This window comes from Caretta caretta, chromosome 14 (assembly GCF_965140235.1).
Source record: "Caretta caretta isolate rCarCar2 chromosome 14, rCarCar1.hap1, whole genome shotgun sequence".
NCBI classification, from domain to species: Eukaryota; Metazoa; Chordata; order Testudines; family Cheloniidae; genus Caretta; species Caretta caretta.
The window spans coordinates 7,286,682-7,305,012 of record NC_134219.1 but is presented as its reverse complement, the minus strand read 5'-3'; the positions used below and the strand labels follow the sequence as shown (position 1 = coordinate 7,305,012).

Here is an 18,331-nt window from a genome sequence, read left to right as displayed (position 1 = left end):
AATGTGTGACCCTAGGCATTATTTACTACAAATTATTAACAGCCTACTCTGAAGATAGAATTATTAATTTCCTCATAGGCTTTTGTATGGTACTCATCACTACAGTATCTGAATGCTTCAGAAACATTAATTTAGCTTCACAACGGGCCTGTCAAGTTGATGACGTCACAAGAGGTTACAGTCAAATGTTTCTACTGATTTTGGGAGTCCAGTTGAGATTACTAGGACCAGATTTTTCAGAGTACTTCACATTATATAGCACTCATATATTTAAGAATAGCTCCTGATGACTTTAGTTGCAGCTGCGAGCGGCGGCAGTGGAGCCTGCACAAAAGTGTGGGGGGGGCAAGGGGCCCCCGCCCTTCATGGCCCTGCCCCTTCCGTCCAGCCCTCAGCCAAGCTGGAAGCCAGAGCGGGCCAGGAACCATGGACCTTCCACTTGCCCAAGGTGTGGGGACTGAGAGCAGCCTCGGCCCGTGTCCCTGCCCTTTAAGCCCTCCGTCCAGGGCAGGTGGCTGGTCCGTGGCTCCCCATAGCTGTCTGTGCGGCTCTTACCCTGACCGGGCTCCAGCTGGGGAATGGGGGCCTCAGAGCCTCAGCCTGGGCATGGAAAGAGCTGAGCGGCCAGACAGCTGTGAGGAGCCACAGACACACCATCTGCCCAGGGTGGAGGGGCTGGAGGGCAGGGACACAGGCTGGGGGCTGCTCTTGGTCTCCCCCACCCCGAGCAGGTGGAGAGTGCACGGCATGGCACCCCATACTTCCTGGGCTATGCATTACTAGTGCATGCATAATGTTTTTCCTGTTATATGGTGGTGGTCTTAGGGGTTGTATGTGGCTGTGTTGGTCTTGTCACTGTGTAATCAGCTTTGTTCCTTCCTCCTTATCTACAGAATTAAAGCATAAGCATTAAAGCATAGTTCAGTGCCTTACAGGGGCTCAATGAAAGAGTTAGCAAAGACTTGCAATTTTTTCTTGTCATCAGCAATAAGCTGCATAAATTTGCAGTTAATAAATTCATCCAGGAAACACAAACTCTCCCTTTAAGCCATCCTAACTAACACATGAATGACAGCTGTCCAGACTACATTCAGGAATAATTTCTTCAAGAATAAATATCAGCTTTATACTTGGCCTCATAATATAGCTCAACTTCACAGACAGGACTAATAGACATTAAGTTAACATCAAGCTAAGGAGCGAGTGGAGGGCACCTCCTTGTATTCAATCAATCTTTGTATGAATATTAATAATTTAGACAGTAACATAGTGAAGCCAGTCCAATTCTCTCAGTGCTCTGGCAAGATCCCCAACTCAGCCTCTAAACAAGGATAGTGCAAATGTGCATAGTAAGTTCGGTACAGCAACATTCTAAGTACAGAGAGTTTCAGTAGGTCAGTGTACAGTGTTTCAAAGGAAACAACCAGGATTTCTGTTCACAGACTGCATGGCTGCATCGACTGTCTTGGGGCAGCAGCAAACTGGGTTTGAGACAGAGGGTGTATGTGGCCTCTTTGAACTTCAACACAGCATTATATTGATGTAATGTAACACAGGGAGAGACAGCTTCAATACCCATGGCCTGACCAATTCACTGGGGAATGAAACCAGTTTTGGAAATTCACTCCCCACAGGAGGACATCAAGGCAGGCAGGCAGAAAAGTATATTAAAAAACCTATAGCTGATTTCTGAAGAGTCTTTGTGAATAAAAATGTGTCTCTTTAGCTGTTAGAGAGACAAGATGAGTGAGGTAATATCTTTTATTGGACTAACTTCTGTTGGTGAAAGAGACAGGCATTGCAGTAGGTCTGGAAAAAGAGCTCTGTGTAACTCGAAAACTTGTCTCTTTCTCCATCAGAAGTTGGTCCAATAAAAGATATTAACTCACTCATCTTGTGTCTCTAATATCCTGGGACCAGCATGGCTGCAACAACATTGCATTTCTGTAGGTATACCATTTAACAAGGTGGCTTCAGCAGCCTAAATGTGAAATGAGGGGCAAATGATTCTGCTGTGTGCCGTGGGCAACTGATGGCCTTCATGACAGTTCATGTACGTACCCACACAGACTGTACATGATGGTGTCGTGCAGTTTAGTTCGTCTGAAGTGCACCTATACAGAACAGCTGATATTTTTTAGAAAATACCTCTACCTGGCAGTTGATTATTTCCTCCTGTACTTCATAGGGGAAAATACAGGAAAACTGGGTAGTGTTGATTAGAGAGCTGGGCACTGCAGTAAAATGTTAGGTAAAACATGTAACAACTGTGTGTTTGTGTTATACGTGATGTATGTATGTGGTCATGGCGAGGCTGCTTTGTAATATATTCCAGAACCAACTGATATTTATTTATCATAGGGTTCTATAATCATGCTTTTTTTTACTGCCTCATTTGCCCTCTGCCCACTAAGTTCATCTCCCCTCCTTATTCCTAACATTCCAAACAAGGATGGCATGGTATTTACCAGAGGTGGCTTTTACTAAGTAAAATCATGGTTAATCCCAGTTTAAGGCATTTTCTATGTTAAAAATTGTTTAGTTAATGTACACCACATTACATTTAGGTTTAGTTTAGTTCAAATTGTGGTTACATAAGGCAGTAGATTTGGAGATTAATTTTGGGTTGCAAAAAGTAAAACTGCAATATGGGGTAATTCTAATATATGTAATATAATACCAAACATTGGAATGTCTGTATATCTTGTGGTTTGGTATTTTCTCAAGGAAGTTATTCGTGTCAGAACTCATATTTCAGTTTTCAATATTATTTAAATGAGATATTCTACAAAACTATTATCGAATTGCTAAATATTTCTCAGTAATTTTCATTCGGATCTTCTAATAATAATTTTATTTTTCCCAGTTTCCTGGTTTATACTGGGTTTAAACCAGTATTTATCAATTCCCTGTCTGAAATTATTTTTTCCTGGGAAATTGCCAATCCAGATTCCTAACCTTTGAGCGGTGTTAAAAGACCCTATTTTTATCTTTAAACTCATCTGCTACAAAAGTATAACTATTTCCCCCCGCAAATGAAGAATTCTCCCCTCCACACATACAGACACCTATCCCAACCAAAAAAAGTTATACTGAGTGAGAGTCCATGATGAGCATTATTCAGTCCTCCACCAGTGACAGGTTTAAAGTCCAATATCTGGCATCTTGTTGGATTAAAAATGGGAGCTTTGTATCATTAGAAAGCTGAAATTCCTAGCTTTCTAGTGAAACACACAGTACTTGTTTCTATGTGTACAAGCCAGAAGGTATTAGAGATTAAATGGTGTTCTATATCAAAGACCTTCAGAGCCCTGTACAATTGAAGTCATGGGAAGTAAGGCACTTGATTTACAAATTAAGGAATTAAAAAGAAACCCCCAATAAAATATTTTAAGTCTCTAAAACTTTCGTAAGATTGACTACAGAGCTTCTGTGTGCTACATGCACACTACATGATGATGCAGTTTTATATAAAGACTTTGTTGTCACTAGTTTAGGATGACTTTATAACTCACTGTCGGATTCCCTGGCCCTACAAAATGCAATCATCTGAAACGCCTACTGATAAAATCTTTATAACACACCAAACCATCATGTATGTACCCACTCAGACTGTACATGTTTATGTGACTATTTGATATAAATGAGTGTGTGTACACATACACACAGGCACACAAACAACATACAAAAGGTGTACAGCTTTTGAGATATTATCACACTTCATGTGTATAGTGAAGCATATATATAATATATGTATGTATATGTATTTATATATATATATATATTTTAAAAAATAGATTTTAAGAAAATCCCTATTTAGGTACCTAAATTAATGGCCTGTGTTTCAGAGGTGTGGGGTTTCACTGCCACCATTGATGTCTGAGTCTGGATCTGTCACAGATTACCTGTATGACCTTGTGCCTCATTTTCCATATTCAGTAATATGAGGGTAATTATACTTACCTCAGGTACTAGTTGTAAAGCTGAATTCTTCTGTTTGTGTTGCACCTTGAGAACCTCATGGGAAACTCTATGGATGTGCCAAATACCACTAACTTTTATTTTTATTTTAGGGAGAGACAAGCTCACAAATAAAGTTAATATATTTACAATAGTTAGAAAAATCCTATTTTATATATAGACAGATCATGATATATTTTATTATTTCCTCAGTTGTGATCTGTAGATTTAAGTGAATTTTCATACTTCAGTGTGAAATCTTTATTGTGACAGCAATAGGTTTTCAAAGGGGCACTTAAACAGGTAACTTACTCCAGGTCCCTCCCAATGTGGTTTTGAAAATCATTTTACAGTTCCCACTTCTTCATGAGCTTAACTTTTCTGGGAAAAACCAAGTACAGTTTGAGTCGTCAAAACAACACCTGTAGAAGATCTTGTTTACACTAGAGATTTTTTTTTAAACATCCACAATTGGTAGCGGCAGTAGGAGCTCTGTGACTTCTGATTTCCAATGTATATAATGCTGAAAACATTCTCTGCAGCCAGCAGGCTGTCTACCTAAGCTTGATGAGACCAGTTCAGTTGAGTGAGTGCTAGCATTTGTGGGAGTTTTTTCAAAAATGTGCCTAGTGTAGACAAACTCCAAGAAATTACCTTTATTAGGCAAACTCTCCTCTTAAGAGACTGTACCACAATATCCCCAAATGTCATGAGTACAGTTGTCATCCACTGTATTAGGCCACCTCTGATAAGTAGCAGTGTTTGTCAATGCCATGCATTGTTGCCTAAGATGGTCACATACTATGTTTTAGGGTTAGCAATAATTTTTTATTTCACTGATCAATGGATGACTTGTCACAGTTACTAGATTAATCTTTAGTAACAGGGTGGTTTCAGAGTAGCAGCCATGCTAGTCTGTATTTGCAAAAAGAAAAGGACTAGTGGCACCTTATAGACTAACCAATTTATTTGAGCATAAGCTTTCGTGAGCTACAGCTCACTTCATCGGATGCTCACAAAAGCTTATGCTCAAATAAATTGGTTAGTCTCTAAGGTGCCACTAGTACTCCTTTTCTTTTTTAGTAACAGGCTGGTACTTAAGAATTGCTTCCTTTTTTCTCCCTTCCCCTTCTCTGACAAGTTGGGATAGGGAAGTACTATTAAATTTCAACCAGTGAACAAAGATTTTAAAATATAGGGTGAAATCATTTTGAGTTTTGCCACTGACTACAATGGGGCCAGGATTTCACACCTCCAGTGTTTAACATGCCGACAATTGGAAGTTATTAAATGAAAACTATGTGTCACAGAGTAAGAATTCAGAAGCGTAGAAACCATTTATTCAGAGAACTCCAGTTACTAGCAAGTAATGTAGTGTGATGATAATTTTGGGGGGAAATAGGGAAGCATCTGTGCAATATGTATGTAATGTAATTAAATATGAATGCGGTGATAGGGCACTTACCTCAGTTCCTCAATTCCTACAGTCAGTCTCCTCTAGACATTTGTGATCCCTGGCATGTTTCCCTTAGCCTCTGATTTTTCTCATGTTCCAGTCTTTCTTCAGGTGATGTCCACTTCTATAGTTTTTGTGTCATTCTCTGTTGCTTGTTTATCTGCAGTGCATGGCATCATCAGCTCCGTACCCTTTAATCAATTGTCAGAATATTTTGTAAAAAGAACAGTCTGTTAAAATTACCAGTTAATTGTTGTTCATGCTTTGACCTGCCTTTATATTGCACTCAGGGTTCAAAACCCTTAAATGTGGAACACTTCCTTTGAGGTGCAGAGGCCCCTCAACACCCGTAGAACTTCTGAAGGACTTGACTGTGCTGTACCCTTCATAGGATGTGCTCAGTGCCTCGAAGGAAAGGACCCAATATTAGAAAGAAGAAAAATAAAGATCTGCTTCTACTGAGATGAAGTACATAGTGGTAGGAACCCCATGCTGGTTTATGAAGCATTAATACAGTTTCCAAGCAGTTTATCTTGGTGAGGGAGTTGGGTTATTGCTGAAAAACAGCATGGTGTTCTTGTTCTTGCTGGTATAGATTAAATCTCCATTTTTATGAATAAAAACATCAAAATTAAAAAAAGAGAGATAAGAGGGGAGGAGGAATGGAGTAGCACTTGTAGTGTAATCAAAATCTTAATATGTTCAGGAGAACAGGGTGATCAAGGAGGATCCACTTGTGCAGTAAAATAGCTGTTCAGTTATTCACTTCATATTATAAATCATAATCAAAACAAACTACAAGGAAGTACCTTTAGTTGCTAATGAAACTTATATTTCCTTGCAAGTATGCAATAATTATTATTATTTATTAAAGGCTATTAGGTAGATATGAGAACTTCCCACAGTTTTAAGCTTTTTAAAAAAATAAATAAAAATCAGAATTACAGGGAGTTGTTTGCTCTTGGAAGTTTTTGGCAACCAAATTGCTTTTTATAAAATGACTCTCCTCACACTCACATTGTTTCTATATCTAAAACTGTATTATTGCTCCAGGACACCCCTACTGTAAATATGAGGGACAGTCCTTTCTAATTTTTTTTAAAAGGATCTTACAGGCATAATATAAATATAGTAAATCGAGAAATGTGTGGTTTTTGGGGGAAAAACTGATTTTGTTATAGTTACCATTTTAATACAATCACAAATGGGGATGTGACCATCTATTTCTGTGGCTTGGTTGGAGAAGTGGAAAAAACAAAACCAAAAAGGCTAAATTAATTGATTATCTGAGAAATCCAGAAGTAATAAAGGAAAAGAGAAAGAAAAGGAGTACTAGTGGCACCTTAGAGACTAACCAATTTATTTGAGCATAAGCTTTCGTGAACTACAGCTCACTTCATCGGATGCATTCAGTGGAAAATACAGTCAGGAGTTTTATATACACGGTGAATAGACATATAAAGGTCTCTCTTGCAAGTGTAATTTCTCATCAGGTATTAGTTTTGTATTTGCAGAACTTTTAAAATGTAAAAACTTCATTTTTCTAAAATTCAGACAAACATTGGATAGTGATAAATTTTAGGAAGTAAGAATAACTATCATTTAAAGAGACCAAGGGCATAGATATTCACAATGTTTGAAAAGAAAATAGCATGTACACAAACTTCTGACACAAGGCTGACTTAAAGCACTTTGTATAATGATTCCAAGTCAAGTACACATAATATATTCTTAATGTTTTTTTAAACTCCTTCTGGGATTGCACCCATGGGTAAATGAGCTCTTTATTTTTTACTAAAAGATGCAGACACATTTAAAATATTAAAATATCACTTTTGCTTGTGCCTTTTCTGATAATGAAACACACCCCAGGATATAACAGAGAGCTCCAGAGTTGAAAACAGGTTTTAAATTTTAAATTCATAATACACTGATGAGCAATTTGCAAGAATGGTTTTGAAACTGAACAAAAATAAAACAAAACAAAAATCACGGAACAGCTAACGTTGATGCAGAATGCATGTTTCCAGAATTGAATGCTGTAGCTTTAAGATCAGGTGCCTGGGCGCTTTCCATACACAAACAAGATCGATTTTGAGCAGACTCCTACTGTTAGCTTTTTTGAAGGAGGATTCTCACGCTGAAAATAACCCAACATATTCTTGATAACGGCGTTTTTTTCCCTTCCTGAAATCCACCAAAACTGAAGAAAAATCCAAGTGACTGTTCTTAGCAGCTGTGTGGCCTGGAGTTCACTAGGGAAGCTGGCTTCCTGCAGTCCCCTATTCATCACCTGCTTCAAAGGCAGCCTAGCTGGCTATAGTTTGCAGGCCAGGTAGGGTGCCATTGTGCACAGTCTGGGAGGATTAGTATCAAAGCTGCGGCAACCAGGCCCTTGGTCTCGGGCTGCCATTCAGTCTAGCACGGAGAGGCTAAGACTGGCCAAGGTCACAGTATCCAGTGTGGTGTGGACTGGGAAAGGATCCTGAGAATAGAATGCTTTTTATGAAATCATGGCGCAAGCTTGCTGCACAGCAGGTCCCCTTCTGGAACACATACATCTGTTTATGTTGGTATACCATAGCTGACAACGAGATAATAGAGCTTTGCTTTTTTTATAATTGTTTTAAAAAGACAACTGTATATACAATAACCCAGATGATTATTGAGCTTTGATTTTGGAAATCATAAAGAAATCTTGAAAAGATTTAATTGCTGCTTTTTTTTGTCTGTGTGTATACTTAAATGAAGAGGAGAGCAGACTGATTATTAACCATTTATAATCCTTACTACTGCTGATTAGCAACAGCAGGATACTTAGGGAACATACACAGAATGCGAGAATGATTTATTTTTTTTTAAACGTTCCCTCATTTGTACCAACAAATTGGTTAAGGATGCACCGGATTTGCTTAGTTGTCTTGAATATTAAAATTATTTGGAGAAATTCTTTCAAGCCAAATGTAGTTTTAAAAAGGTGAGGTAATAATGACGTAAAAATACAATTGCCAACTTGATGAAATTAGGGGGGGAAATTAAGCTGTAGACGAGTTGTCATGACGACAAGGATGTTCTATTGATGAACTGTACTCCTCATTGTCCAATCAGATAGTAGAGCTGAAGCTGGAGCATGAACAGGAGAAGACGCACCTATTCCAGCAGCACAACACAGAGAAGGATTGCCTGGTCCGAGATCACGAACGGGAAATTGAAAAACTGGAAAAACAGCTCCGCGCTGCCATGATGGAGCACGAGAATAAAACTCAAGAATGCCGGAAACGAGATGCACAGGTAATGATCAATAACATTTGAAAAGCTGTATGCTTATTAAAAATATATATATAATAATCAGCGTTTTCCGTTTTCCAGCATTGTTGTTAATGCTCGCTGTTTGATCATTTGTGAAACTGACATATAAATGTGATTTTTTTTTTCTTTTTTCACCCCCCTCCTCCACTGCTGAATAAAGCTTTAACTGCGAAAACCACAGGTAGCCAGATTAAAAATCCCATGGTGCGCTATAACTCGGCCTCTTATTTATAATCTTGTCTCATTTTCTTTCATGATGGATTTGTTTAAGAAAAAAGGTATCTATTCCCCTCCAACCCCCACACTCACCCCTCCTTTCCTCCTCCCTGGATAAATCCGTATGAAATAGATCTGATTCATTCATATGCTTTTTTGTTTAAATCTCTGCAGGTAACCCACAAATTTCTTGTTTTCAAGAAATTTCTCAATAATTTTCTTTATTTCTCAATAATTTTGTATTCCATGTTTGCATTGTATGTTTGATTGCATATGTCAGATAATCAGTGATAAGATGATTTGGGTTTTGGTTTGCTTCCCATCAGGTTTGCTATTTCCCTACACACACACATACGCACCCCTCCCATCCTCCATCTCTATGGTCACTGTTGGAAGCCATTTGGCAGAATAACCCCCAGCTGTGGTAGCATTTGACTCTTCAAACTTATGGATGAAATGTGCACTGTCAGCATGAAAAATGATCTTTATTAGTTTCAGTTCAAAAAATCTTATTGGATGTATGTGGGGGGATTTCTGTTTATTTTGTGAGGGTGTGTTTATGGGTGAGTGTGTGTGTGGTGTATTTTTCTAAGACTATATGTTATAAAAGGCCTGCAGTGAATACATTTAAAAATTCAGAGTAGAACATTTATTTAAATGAATAAAGGGAAAGTAATTTTTACTTTACTGGTCTGCATTAGAATTACTTATCATTAATTGATTATTTTATACCAAAATGGGCTTTTTTGTATGGAAGGTATAACCACCATATGGTCTCCGCGCATCAGCTTCTTCCCCACATGATATAAGATCCTGGCAATAAGTCCTTTTCATTTTAATTTGTGTTAGGATTGCTCATATTTCTTTCTGACCTTTACTATATATTGTAACTAAATGAAATTATGGATTTAATTCTTAATTTCTTTTTTTATATTTGAAAGATTCATTATCCATACAATCAACAACTGAGTAAATATAAATATATCTGATAAACAACAGTCTATGGGGGAAAATATCTTACAGAAACCATATTGATTTATTCCATTTGTACCATTATTGTTTTCTATGTAAAACAGGGAGGGACTTTGTGGGCATGCTCAGTAACAGGAAATTCAGAAGACTGCAGTAGAATTAAACATTATCCTTTTTTCCACTTATTTTGATGATGGATAAAAAACTTAAGTAATTAAAGGAACCAGTCTTTTGGCACTTAACTATATAGTTACTTTGCAAGTATCCCTTCGAAGTTATATCATTCTCTCAGTTGGACCCCTAACACTGTATTCTCAAGCAGTGGCATTTGCCGGAATACCAAGAAGTTCAGTACTTACTGTGAATACAGGATGTGTTCAATATCACTAAGTATAAAAATCAGTTTTATAAATATGCAGGATTATGTAATGTACCTACAGTAATTCATTACCATTGTACTATTGTGTGTAGATACGATGGGACTGTAACCCTTGAATAATAAATTCCGAAAGAATCTTGAGATGTCCTATATGTTTGTCCTACCTATTTAGTTAGATTGTGGCTCACTCGTGGCAAAGCTTGGCATCATGGAGTTTGGGAGTGCTTGTTATTTAAAATGAAATGCTGATGCTATCACAAGTGATATGTTAAATGATGGAGAGTTGAGATAGTAATGGCAAAAAAATTAGTCTTTTAAAAGTTTTTTCTTTTGAATATCTCTACAATATGAGTGCTGCTGTCATGGCAGTATTAGTAAAGAGAGAAAATACATTTGCCTTGACTAGGGCAGCTGTTTCTAATCAAACACAGAATAATCATCTGTCTGATAATTGTTACCACTTTTAAAGATACATTTATTTAGTTTGGTGAATAAATCAAATGTTAATTGGATAAATGTTAATGCCTTCATCTATAAAATACATAGGTATTTAAAATTTACATTTGACTTTTCGGTGGGGATAATATGTATTTAAAATTACTTCCCGGTGTCTTCAGTGGAATTTTGAATCCTGCCATTTATTGTATTTTTCCAGCACTCCGTTTTTGCTCCCAAAATACATGTTTTTGGACTATTATGGGACTGACGTACAGCATCTTTATGAAACACTTCTAAACAAAAATGCTACGGGGATAAGTAAATTATATAGATATGACTTTTTCATAAAATTGTAAAATGGCATCATATTTCTGGATTGATATGTCTTTAGTTTCTCTACGTTAGTATGAACCTGCTTCAACACAGCAGAAGAGGCCATTTTCTTTAGCTAAACAAAAAGTGCAACTGCTAGATGTTTCATATAGTTTTATAATCAGAATATCCAAAAATTGGTAATTTCTTGAATCTTTTGGTCTGGAGAACCTAGTTGTTACATGATTGCTGGGTTGTGTAAAAGTACCAGTTTTCCTTATGTAAAGAGGCATATTTTTGAAATAGATGCTTTTACCACATCATCAGTGACTGACAGTTTGATGGATCTCTGGAAAAGAATGTATTCTGCAAAATTACTGAAAAGATTTTTTCTATTTTTATTGCATTTCCAAGGTGTCTAAGTTCAGTCAGATCTTCAGCTATGGTGAAAGATAACTATACAAAAGAGAGATACAATTTTAGATGTGAACCTATATTAACACTTTACTGGTCAATAAAAAGCGTTGTCTCCAGAATTATTTAAGATTTTAGGTGGGTCTCTAGATTCTAATTAAGAAGAAAATTATTACGTTTGGTTCTTGTATTATAAATTCAGCATGGTATTGGGTAAAGCATCTTGATTTAAAGGGATAGCATGTTTTATATTGTTGGTCAGTTCCCTTCATTTTTATGTGGCATTTACATTCCATTTTAGTACTCAAATAATATCTTTTAAGAAGGGTTTCTTTGCTCTTTTCACCTAGGGTTGTAATGCTTGAGGAGGAGTAAAATGACGTATGGGTCAATAAAAAGAAAAGGAGTACTTGTGGCACCTTAGAGACTAACCAATTTATTTGAGCATAAGCTTTCGTGAGCTACAGCTCACTTTATCGGGTGCATGCTGTGGAAACTCCCGAAAGTTTATGCTCAAATAAATTGGTTAGTCTCTAAGGTGCCACAAGTACTCCTTTTCTTTTTGCGAATACAGACTAACATGGCTGTTACTCTGAAACCTGTCATATGGGTCAATAAAAGTCAAAAGAATCTGAAGGCTTGTGTACCATCCTGTGTTCTTATAGTCTTTTCCTTTAAATCCTCTATTTTCTGTGAGCTGCAAAAAATGTTGTTATATAGATATTTTTAAATCCAAAGTTCTGTATTTTTAAGGGAAAACATTATTGTGTATATATATAATTAAAATTGTGTTTTTAGTTTAGCATTTCAATTTTATCTTTGATTCTGGATATTGTTCAGAAGTTCCTTACAGATACCTTAAGTAAATTTTCCAAAATGTGGTTTATGGTAGTTCACTGAATATTTTTTTTTAAATGTATATTTTCTTTCACAACACATTGTATTAATTCTTGGTAGAAAATGAGATTTTCAGAAACAAAACTCTTCTGATAGTAGAAAATAATAAATCATATTTCATAGAAACAAATTGTTTCTAACAACAGAAAATGTTCTATGCTATCTTCCACCTCAGTAGGCCAGATTGGATTATGAGGTTAGTAATCTTAATATCTAGTCCTAACCAAGGTACCATTGATATACCAACTGCACAATCTTCTTTGATCAAATTAATGTCACTCTTTCCCCATCTTATGACATATACCCTTACCATCTCTAACATTGCAGAGTTCCAGTTGCTGTATAAAGTTATATAATTTTAATGCTTGTTCCTTGGCTATTTGACCTTTTGGGTAGGGAGAAAAGGAACATCCCCACTTAATTTCAAACTGAATGCTTTGCTTTACTGTCATGTTGTAAAAAGGGGGCTGAAGAAACTGATGTCTTTTTCCGCTTTCTGTTGCCAGGTGATAATGTGCAGGTCCACCATTTTCTTCCATTTTTAACTGGGCCAAGAACAATTCAAACACTGAAGCACAATTCATCACCATTGGTCACTGTAATAGTAATTTAAATACAATAAAATAGTATATTAAAATTATTCAAAACACTGAGTTGCAATAAAATTAATGTAGCCATAATTTAGAGGTTTGTTAGTCTCCAGCCCATCAGTTGCCAGGAAAAAAGAATAACAGATTAGTTCTGTAGGTATGTAAGTCTAAACACACCATATATGAAAGACATCATAAAAGCAGAAATGGGCTAGGGTGGTCAGGAAGAATGACTAAGATATTTCACCTCTGCCTAAATCTCTGTTTCTACTTCTTCCCACTCCCTCTGTTGCTTTCTGCACTTTTCCCAGTGCCTGTCCTTACTCCTCCCTTTGTCCCATTTTGCCATTTGCAGATTTACATGGCCTTTTGTGGTGTCCCTCTACATATGGGGCAGCTTCCCACTTCTTGTCTTCTGAGCTCTTTCTCTGTTTCTTTCCTTTAAAACCACTTCTCTCCTAAATTATTCCTACATTGGCCTCTGAACAAATGATCTTTCAACTCTCTCCCATGCTGAAACTGTTGCTCTGCATTTATTTTTTTCTGAGTTAGGCTGTATGTTTTTTGAGCCTGACAACTTAACTTAAATAAAGGATCCTCCCTCCCCCAAAAATATTGTCTCTTCCAATGTACGCAGCCTTCCTGAAATAACATTATTATATGATGAAGGCCTTTTATCAGCTAGAGAAAAGATAGAAAATTCTGTTTTGTAGCCTGAATTAAAAAACAAAACTACATGAACATATATATGAATAGACTGATAACTCTCCGGTGCTATAGTAATAATCCCTTAAGTATAAGAACCAGATTTATACTTCAAATGAAAAAGAAAAGATGTGAGAGAGTCTCATGCTGTAAACCAGGGATTCTCAGACTTTGGTATGTGGAGCACTTGCTGGTAGTCTGCAGATAGGTGCTGACTGCTCTTTCTGTTTCCTTTCTCCTACTAAATTTCATTAAAAGAAGGCAAAAATAATCAAATATTTCCCAATCTGTTTCTTTTTAATGTAAATAATTACTATAGTTTGCTCAGGGATTATTTTCCATTGTCCATATGATGGGAGGTGGTTCACACAGTTATATCTTGGAGGACATCTGGTTCACAGGACAATCCCTACATTAAAATGTGGACTGCAAATGGGTATATCCCATTTAATCATTGCCCTGCATTGCAGGGGCTTTGATCACTGGTCTCCCTGTCTTGTTCTCTGTCTGTGGCATATAGTAGCTTAGTCTCTTGTGGGTCTCATTTACTTTAGTCTCATTTCCACTGTTGGGTTTGGTGTGCGGGTGTTGGTGTCCCAAGGCATACAGGAACTCAACTGGATGATCTGGTGATCCATTCTCACCTTAAACTCTGTGAGAAAGAGTGAGAATCACTGCTATAAAACTGTTTTGAGCAGATAATTTAGATAACTGGCTCTTTTTCTAGATTCTCTGTGCTCCTCTGTAATCAGAAAACATCTTAGATATGAGAAGATTTGTTCTTTGCCTTACATATATGTACCTTGTCCTGCAGACAATGAGGCAGGTGGGGTCTCAGGCTGAATTCATATATATGTTTGTTCCACTTCCGTTGGCTGTTGCATGGAGGCTCAGGGCCAGATTTTCAAAAGAGCTCAGCACCAAATAGCTGTCGTTTAGGCGTCTTCTAAAACTAAAGTTTTTGGCTACATGGTACCATGTGTTAATTGATTGCCATTTACCACGTTTTGACTAACATGATTGTTAATGCTAATTTAGATACTTCACCAGTTTTTGTTCCAGGACATACACAAATTTTCTCCTGATGTGTATCACTCTAGGCTGAGGGCTGAAGTTTGGATGGAGATTATTGACACAGACAAAAGATCTAACAATAAGCCTCTACTGTTGAACAGAGATAAGAGTTCAAATTTAGGCCTCAGTCCTTCAATGAGCTCTGTGTGAGAGCTGCAGCTACATGGAGCCCCATTGAAGCCAGTGAGCCTTAGCTCAGGATCAGGGATCTGCCCACGGGGCATTCGTTGCAGGATCAGGGCCTTAGTCTCCCATGTACTGCCTCTCTTTACTCCTCAGATGAAACCAGTTTTGCAACATCAGTTACTTTTCTATCATTCTTGTCTCTGTACCTTCTTCTAGGCTACCCCCTATTTATTAGATGTCCTCCCAAAATCTGTTCAACATGCTACAAACAATCCTCTCCACCCTTATTTGATGGAACCATCAGAATGTGTGTGTGCCTTAATAAGTGACTGTGCAGTCTTATGATTGTCAGCTTGTTGTTTACTTTCCCCTTTCCCATTTTTGGTCTATTTATGACCATTACCTGTTACATCATGTCTGAATTTAGACTATGATATGTTCAGGGCAGGAACAGTGATTTTACCTGCTGTAGCAAATAGCACACTTTTTGGCGCTCAAAATTAACTTTAATAATTATTAGACTTTACTAAAGAAAATTTTGAAAAGCAACAAAATGTGTAAATTACAATTTGCTCATTAAAAATGTTAAACTGGCTTACTAAAGAATTCACTGTACTTAGTATTGTATCCACAATATGTAGAAAAAGGAAAGTAGTTGCCATAGAAACTAGTACATCACATTATATGTACCTTGATCCTGAGCTGGAGTTCTTTACATAATAATGGACTTCCTATTTATATCATGTGAACTTGAAGATGTAAATTGGCCAGTTTTTATTGGACCATAATTGTTATTTTGTAAAATATTTGTCTTTTTTTATAAAAAAAATTATATGTGTAGTTAAATTATTAAGATGGAATATAAAATTCCATTTGAGAATTAGGGAGTGCAAAGAGTGTAGTAGGTAAAGTACATCACGTGGGTAATTCTTTTATCTACTCAATACATCCAATGGGGAAGAAATTATTATTTCTTGCATAAAACCTGGTTAGTCTAGGTTCCCAGTTTTAAAACATGAGCTCCATATTATCAATCAGCTGGACAAAGTTTCATTATATATTCCAATTATTCTCATTATCTCTACTGCATGCAAATAGATATGGCTTTTGTATACAAGATTGTTATGTCTCAGTTCAAATGACTCTTCATAAATTTGTTATGTTGTCCCCCGCACTTGGAGTAACTATCCTCTTCTGGTGTACCATACACCTTTTTCTCCTTCAAAGCCATCCTTTAGTTTTACTTTCACTCACCTTTCCAAGGCTGAGCTTTTTTTACAGTACTATCTGCTATGTCTCTTTCTTCCTATCGTGTCCTGAAATTTAAAAAGCCCCAAATAAATGAAAATAGTAATGTCAAACTTCATATGCAACATAATCACCACATTATCTCCCTTTATTATAATGTTCATCTTCCCTCCTCTACACGTTCTGTTCTGTCATTTTCATTCTTTTGTTTGCATTGACAAATGCAAAGTAATACATACATCAGAGAGGATTATGTGAATTACCCATACAATTTGTTGGGTTCTAAGTTAACTGTATCAGCTCAGGAAAAAAGGCCTGGGCATCACTATGGACAATGTAGTGAAGACCTCTTCTGAATGTACAAGTGGCAGTCAAAAAACCAAAAACAACAAACTGTGTTAGGATGTACAAAGAATAGAACGAAGAATTATATGGAAAATGTTACAATTATATAAATCGGTGGCATGGTCTCACTTGCTGCTTTCATTCTAACGCATTACCCTCCAAATCTTTCTTTAAAACTCTTCTTTGCCTTCAAAAAAACAACATGAGGTCAGCGTTTGGTGTGCTGAGACTACTGCCTATCATGCTGATGGATATTATCTCATTGTTCCTTGTACCTCCCTATCTGTCTGTCTGCATTTGTTGTCTCTTGTCTTATACTTAGATTGTAAGCCCTTTGGTCAGGGACAGTCTTTTTGGTTGTGGTACAGCATCTAGCACGTCTGGTCCATAACTATGGCTCCTAGGTGCTGTGGTAATACAGATAAATAATAATAATAGATTATAGGCTGTTTGTGATGGAGGCTGTCTTACACTGCTATATAAATATTAAATATTTTTTCTCTTCAAACTGTGTTCCATTGTGCAGCATCTTTTCTCAGTGGTCAGGTATAGTAGTCATCACAAAAAATTGGTAATTACTACAATATTTATGATATGCTGCTACACTTTTGCAGTTTCTAAGTGCTTTTTAATTGTAGGAATGCCAAAAACATTGTGGTAAAGCAAATTTTACTGGCATATGGTAGCTTGTCAGTTTGTTAATGGAACCCCTGTGTAGTCCAAAGTGTACGCCAGAGAATGAGATCTGAGAGCAAAAGTAGCTAATCATAGAATCATAGAATATCAGGGTTGGAAGGGACCCCTGAAGGTCATCTAGTCCAACCCCCTGCTCGAAGCAGGACCAATTCCCAGTTAAATCATCCCAGCCAGGGCTTTGTCAAGCCTGACCTTAAAAACCTCTAAGGAAGGAGATTCTACCACCTCCCTAGGTAACGCATTCCAGTGTTTCACCACCCTCTTAGTGAAAAAGTTTTTCCTAATATCCAACCTAAACCTCCCCGATTGCAACTTGAGACCATTACTCCTCGTTCTGTCATCTGCTACCATTGAGAACAGTCTAGATCCATCCTCTTTGGAACCCCCTTTCAGGTAGTTGAAAGCAGCTATCAAATCCCCCCTCATTCTTCTCTTCTGCAGGCTAAACAATCCCAGCTCCCTCAGCCTCTCCTCATAAGTCATGTGTTCTAGACCCCTAATCATTTTTGTTGCCCTTCGCTGGACTCTCTCCAATTTATCCACCTCCTTCTTGTAGTGTGGGGCCCAAAACTGGACACAGTACTCCAGATGAGGCCTCACCAATGTCGAATGGAGGGGAACGATCACGTCCCTCGATCTGCTCGCTATGCCCCTACTTATACATCCCAAAATGCCATTGGCCTTCTTGGCAACAAGGGCACACTGCTGACTCATATCCAGCTTCTCGTCCACCGTCACCCCTAGGTCCTTTTCCGCAGAACTGCTGCCTAGCCATTCGGTCCCTAGTCTGTAGCGGTGCATTGGGTTCTTCCGTCCTAAGTGCAGGACCCTGCACTTATCCTTATTGAACCTCATCAGATTTCTTTTGGCCCAATCCTCCAATTTGTCTAGGTCCTTCTGTATCCTATCCCTCCCCTCCAGCGTATCTACCACTCCTCCCAGTTTAGTATCATCCGCAAATTTGCTGAGAGTGCAATCCACACCATCCTCCAGATCATTTATGAAGATATTGAACAAAACCGGCCCCAGGACCGACCCTTGGGGCACTCCACTTGGTACCGGCTGCCAACTAGACATGGAGCCATTGATCACTACCCGTTGAGCCCGACAATCTAGCCAGCTTTCTAACCACCTTATAGTGCATTCATCCAGCCCATACTTCCTTAACTTGCTGACAAGAATACTGTGGGAGAC

General features: G+C 37.6%; 1 protein-coding gene across 7 annotated transcripts in view; it reads left to right on the top strand.

The window, feature by feature from the left end:
- CEP112 (centrosomal protein 112) overlaps positions 1-18,331 on the top strand; it is a 361,941-nt gene that overhangs the window by 170,044 nt on the left and 173,566 nt on the right. For all 7 annotated transcript variants that reach the window (XR_007352397.2, XM_048817467.2, XM_048817466.2 and 4 more), the window contains one exon: positions 8,525-8,707. Coding sequence is in view for 6 of the 7 variants with exons in the window: in XM_048817467.2 (XP_048673424.2) it covers positions 8,525-8,707 (183 nt within the window). In the remaining variant the exon portion in view is untranslated. The remainder of the gene's footprint in view (positions 1-8,524; positions 8,708-18,331) is intronic.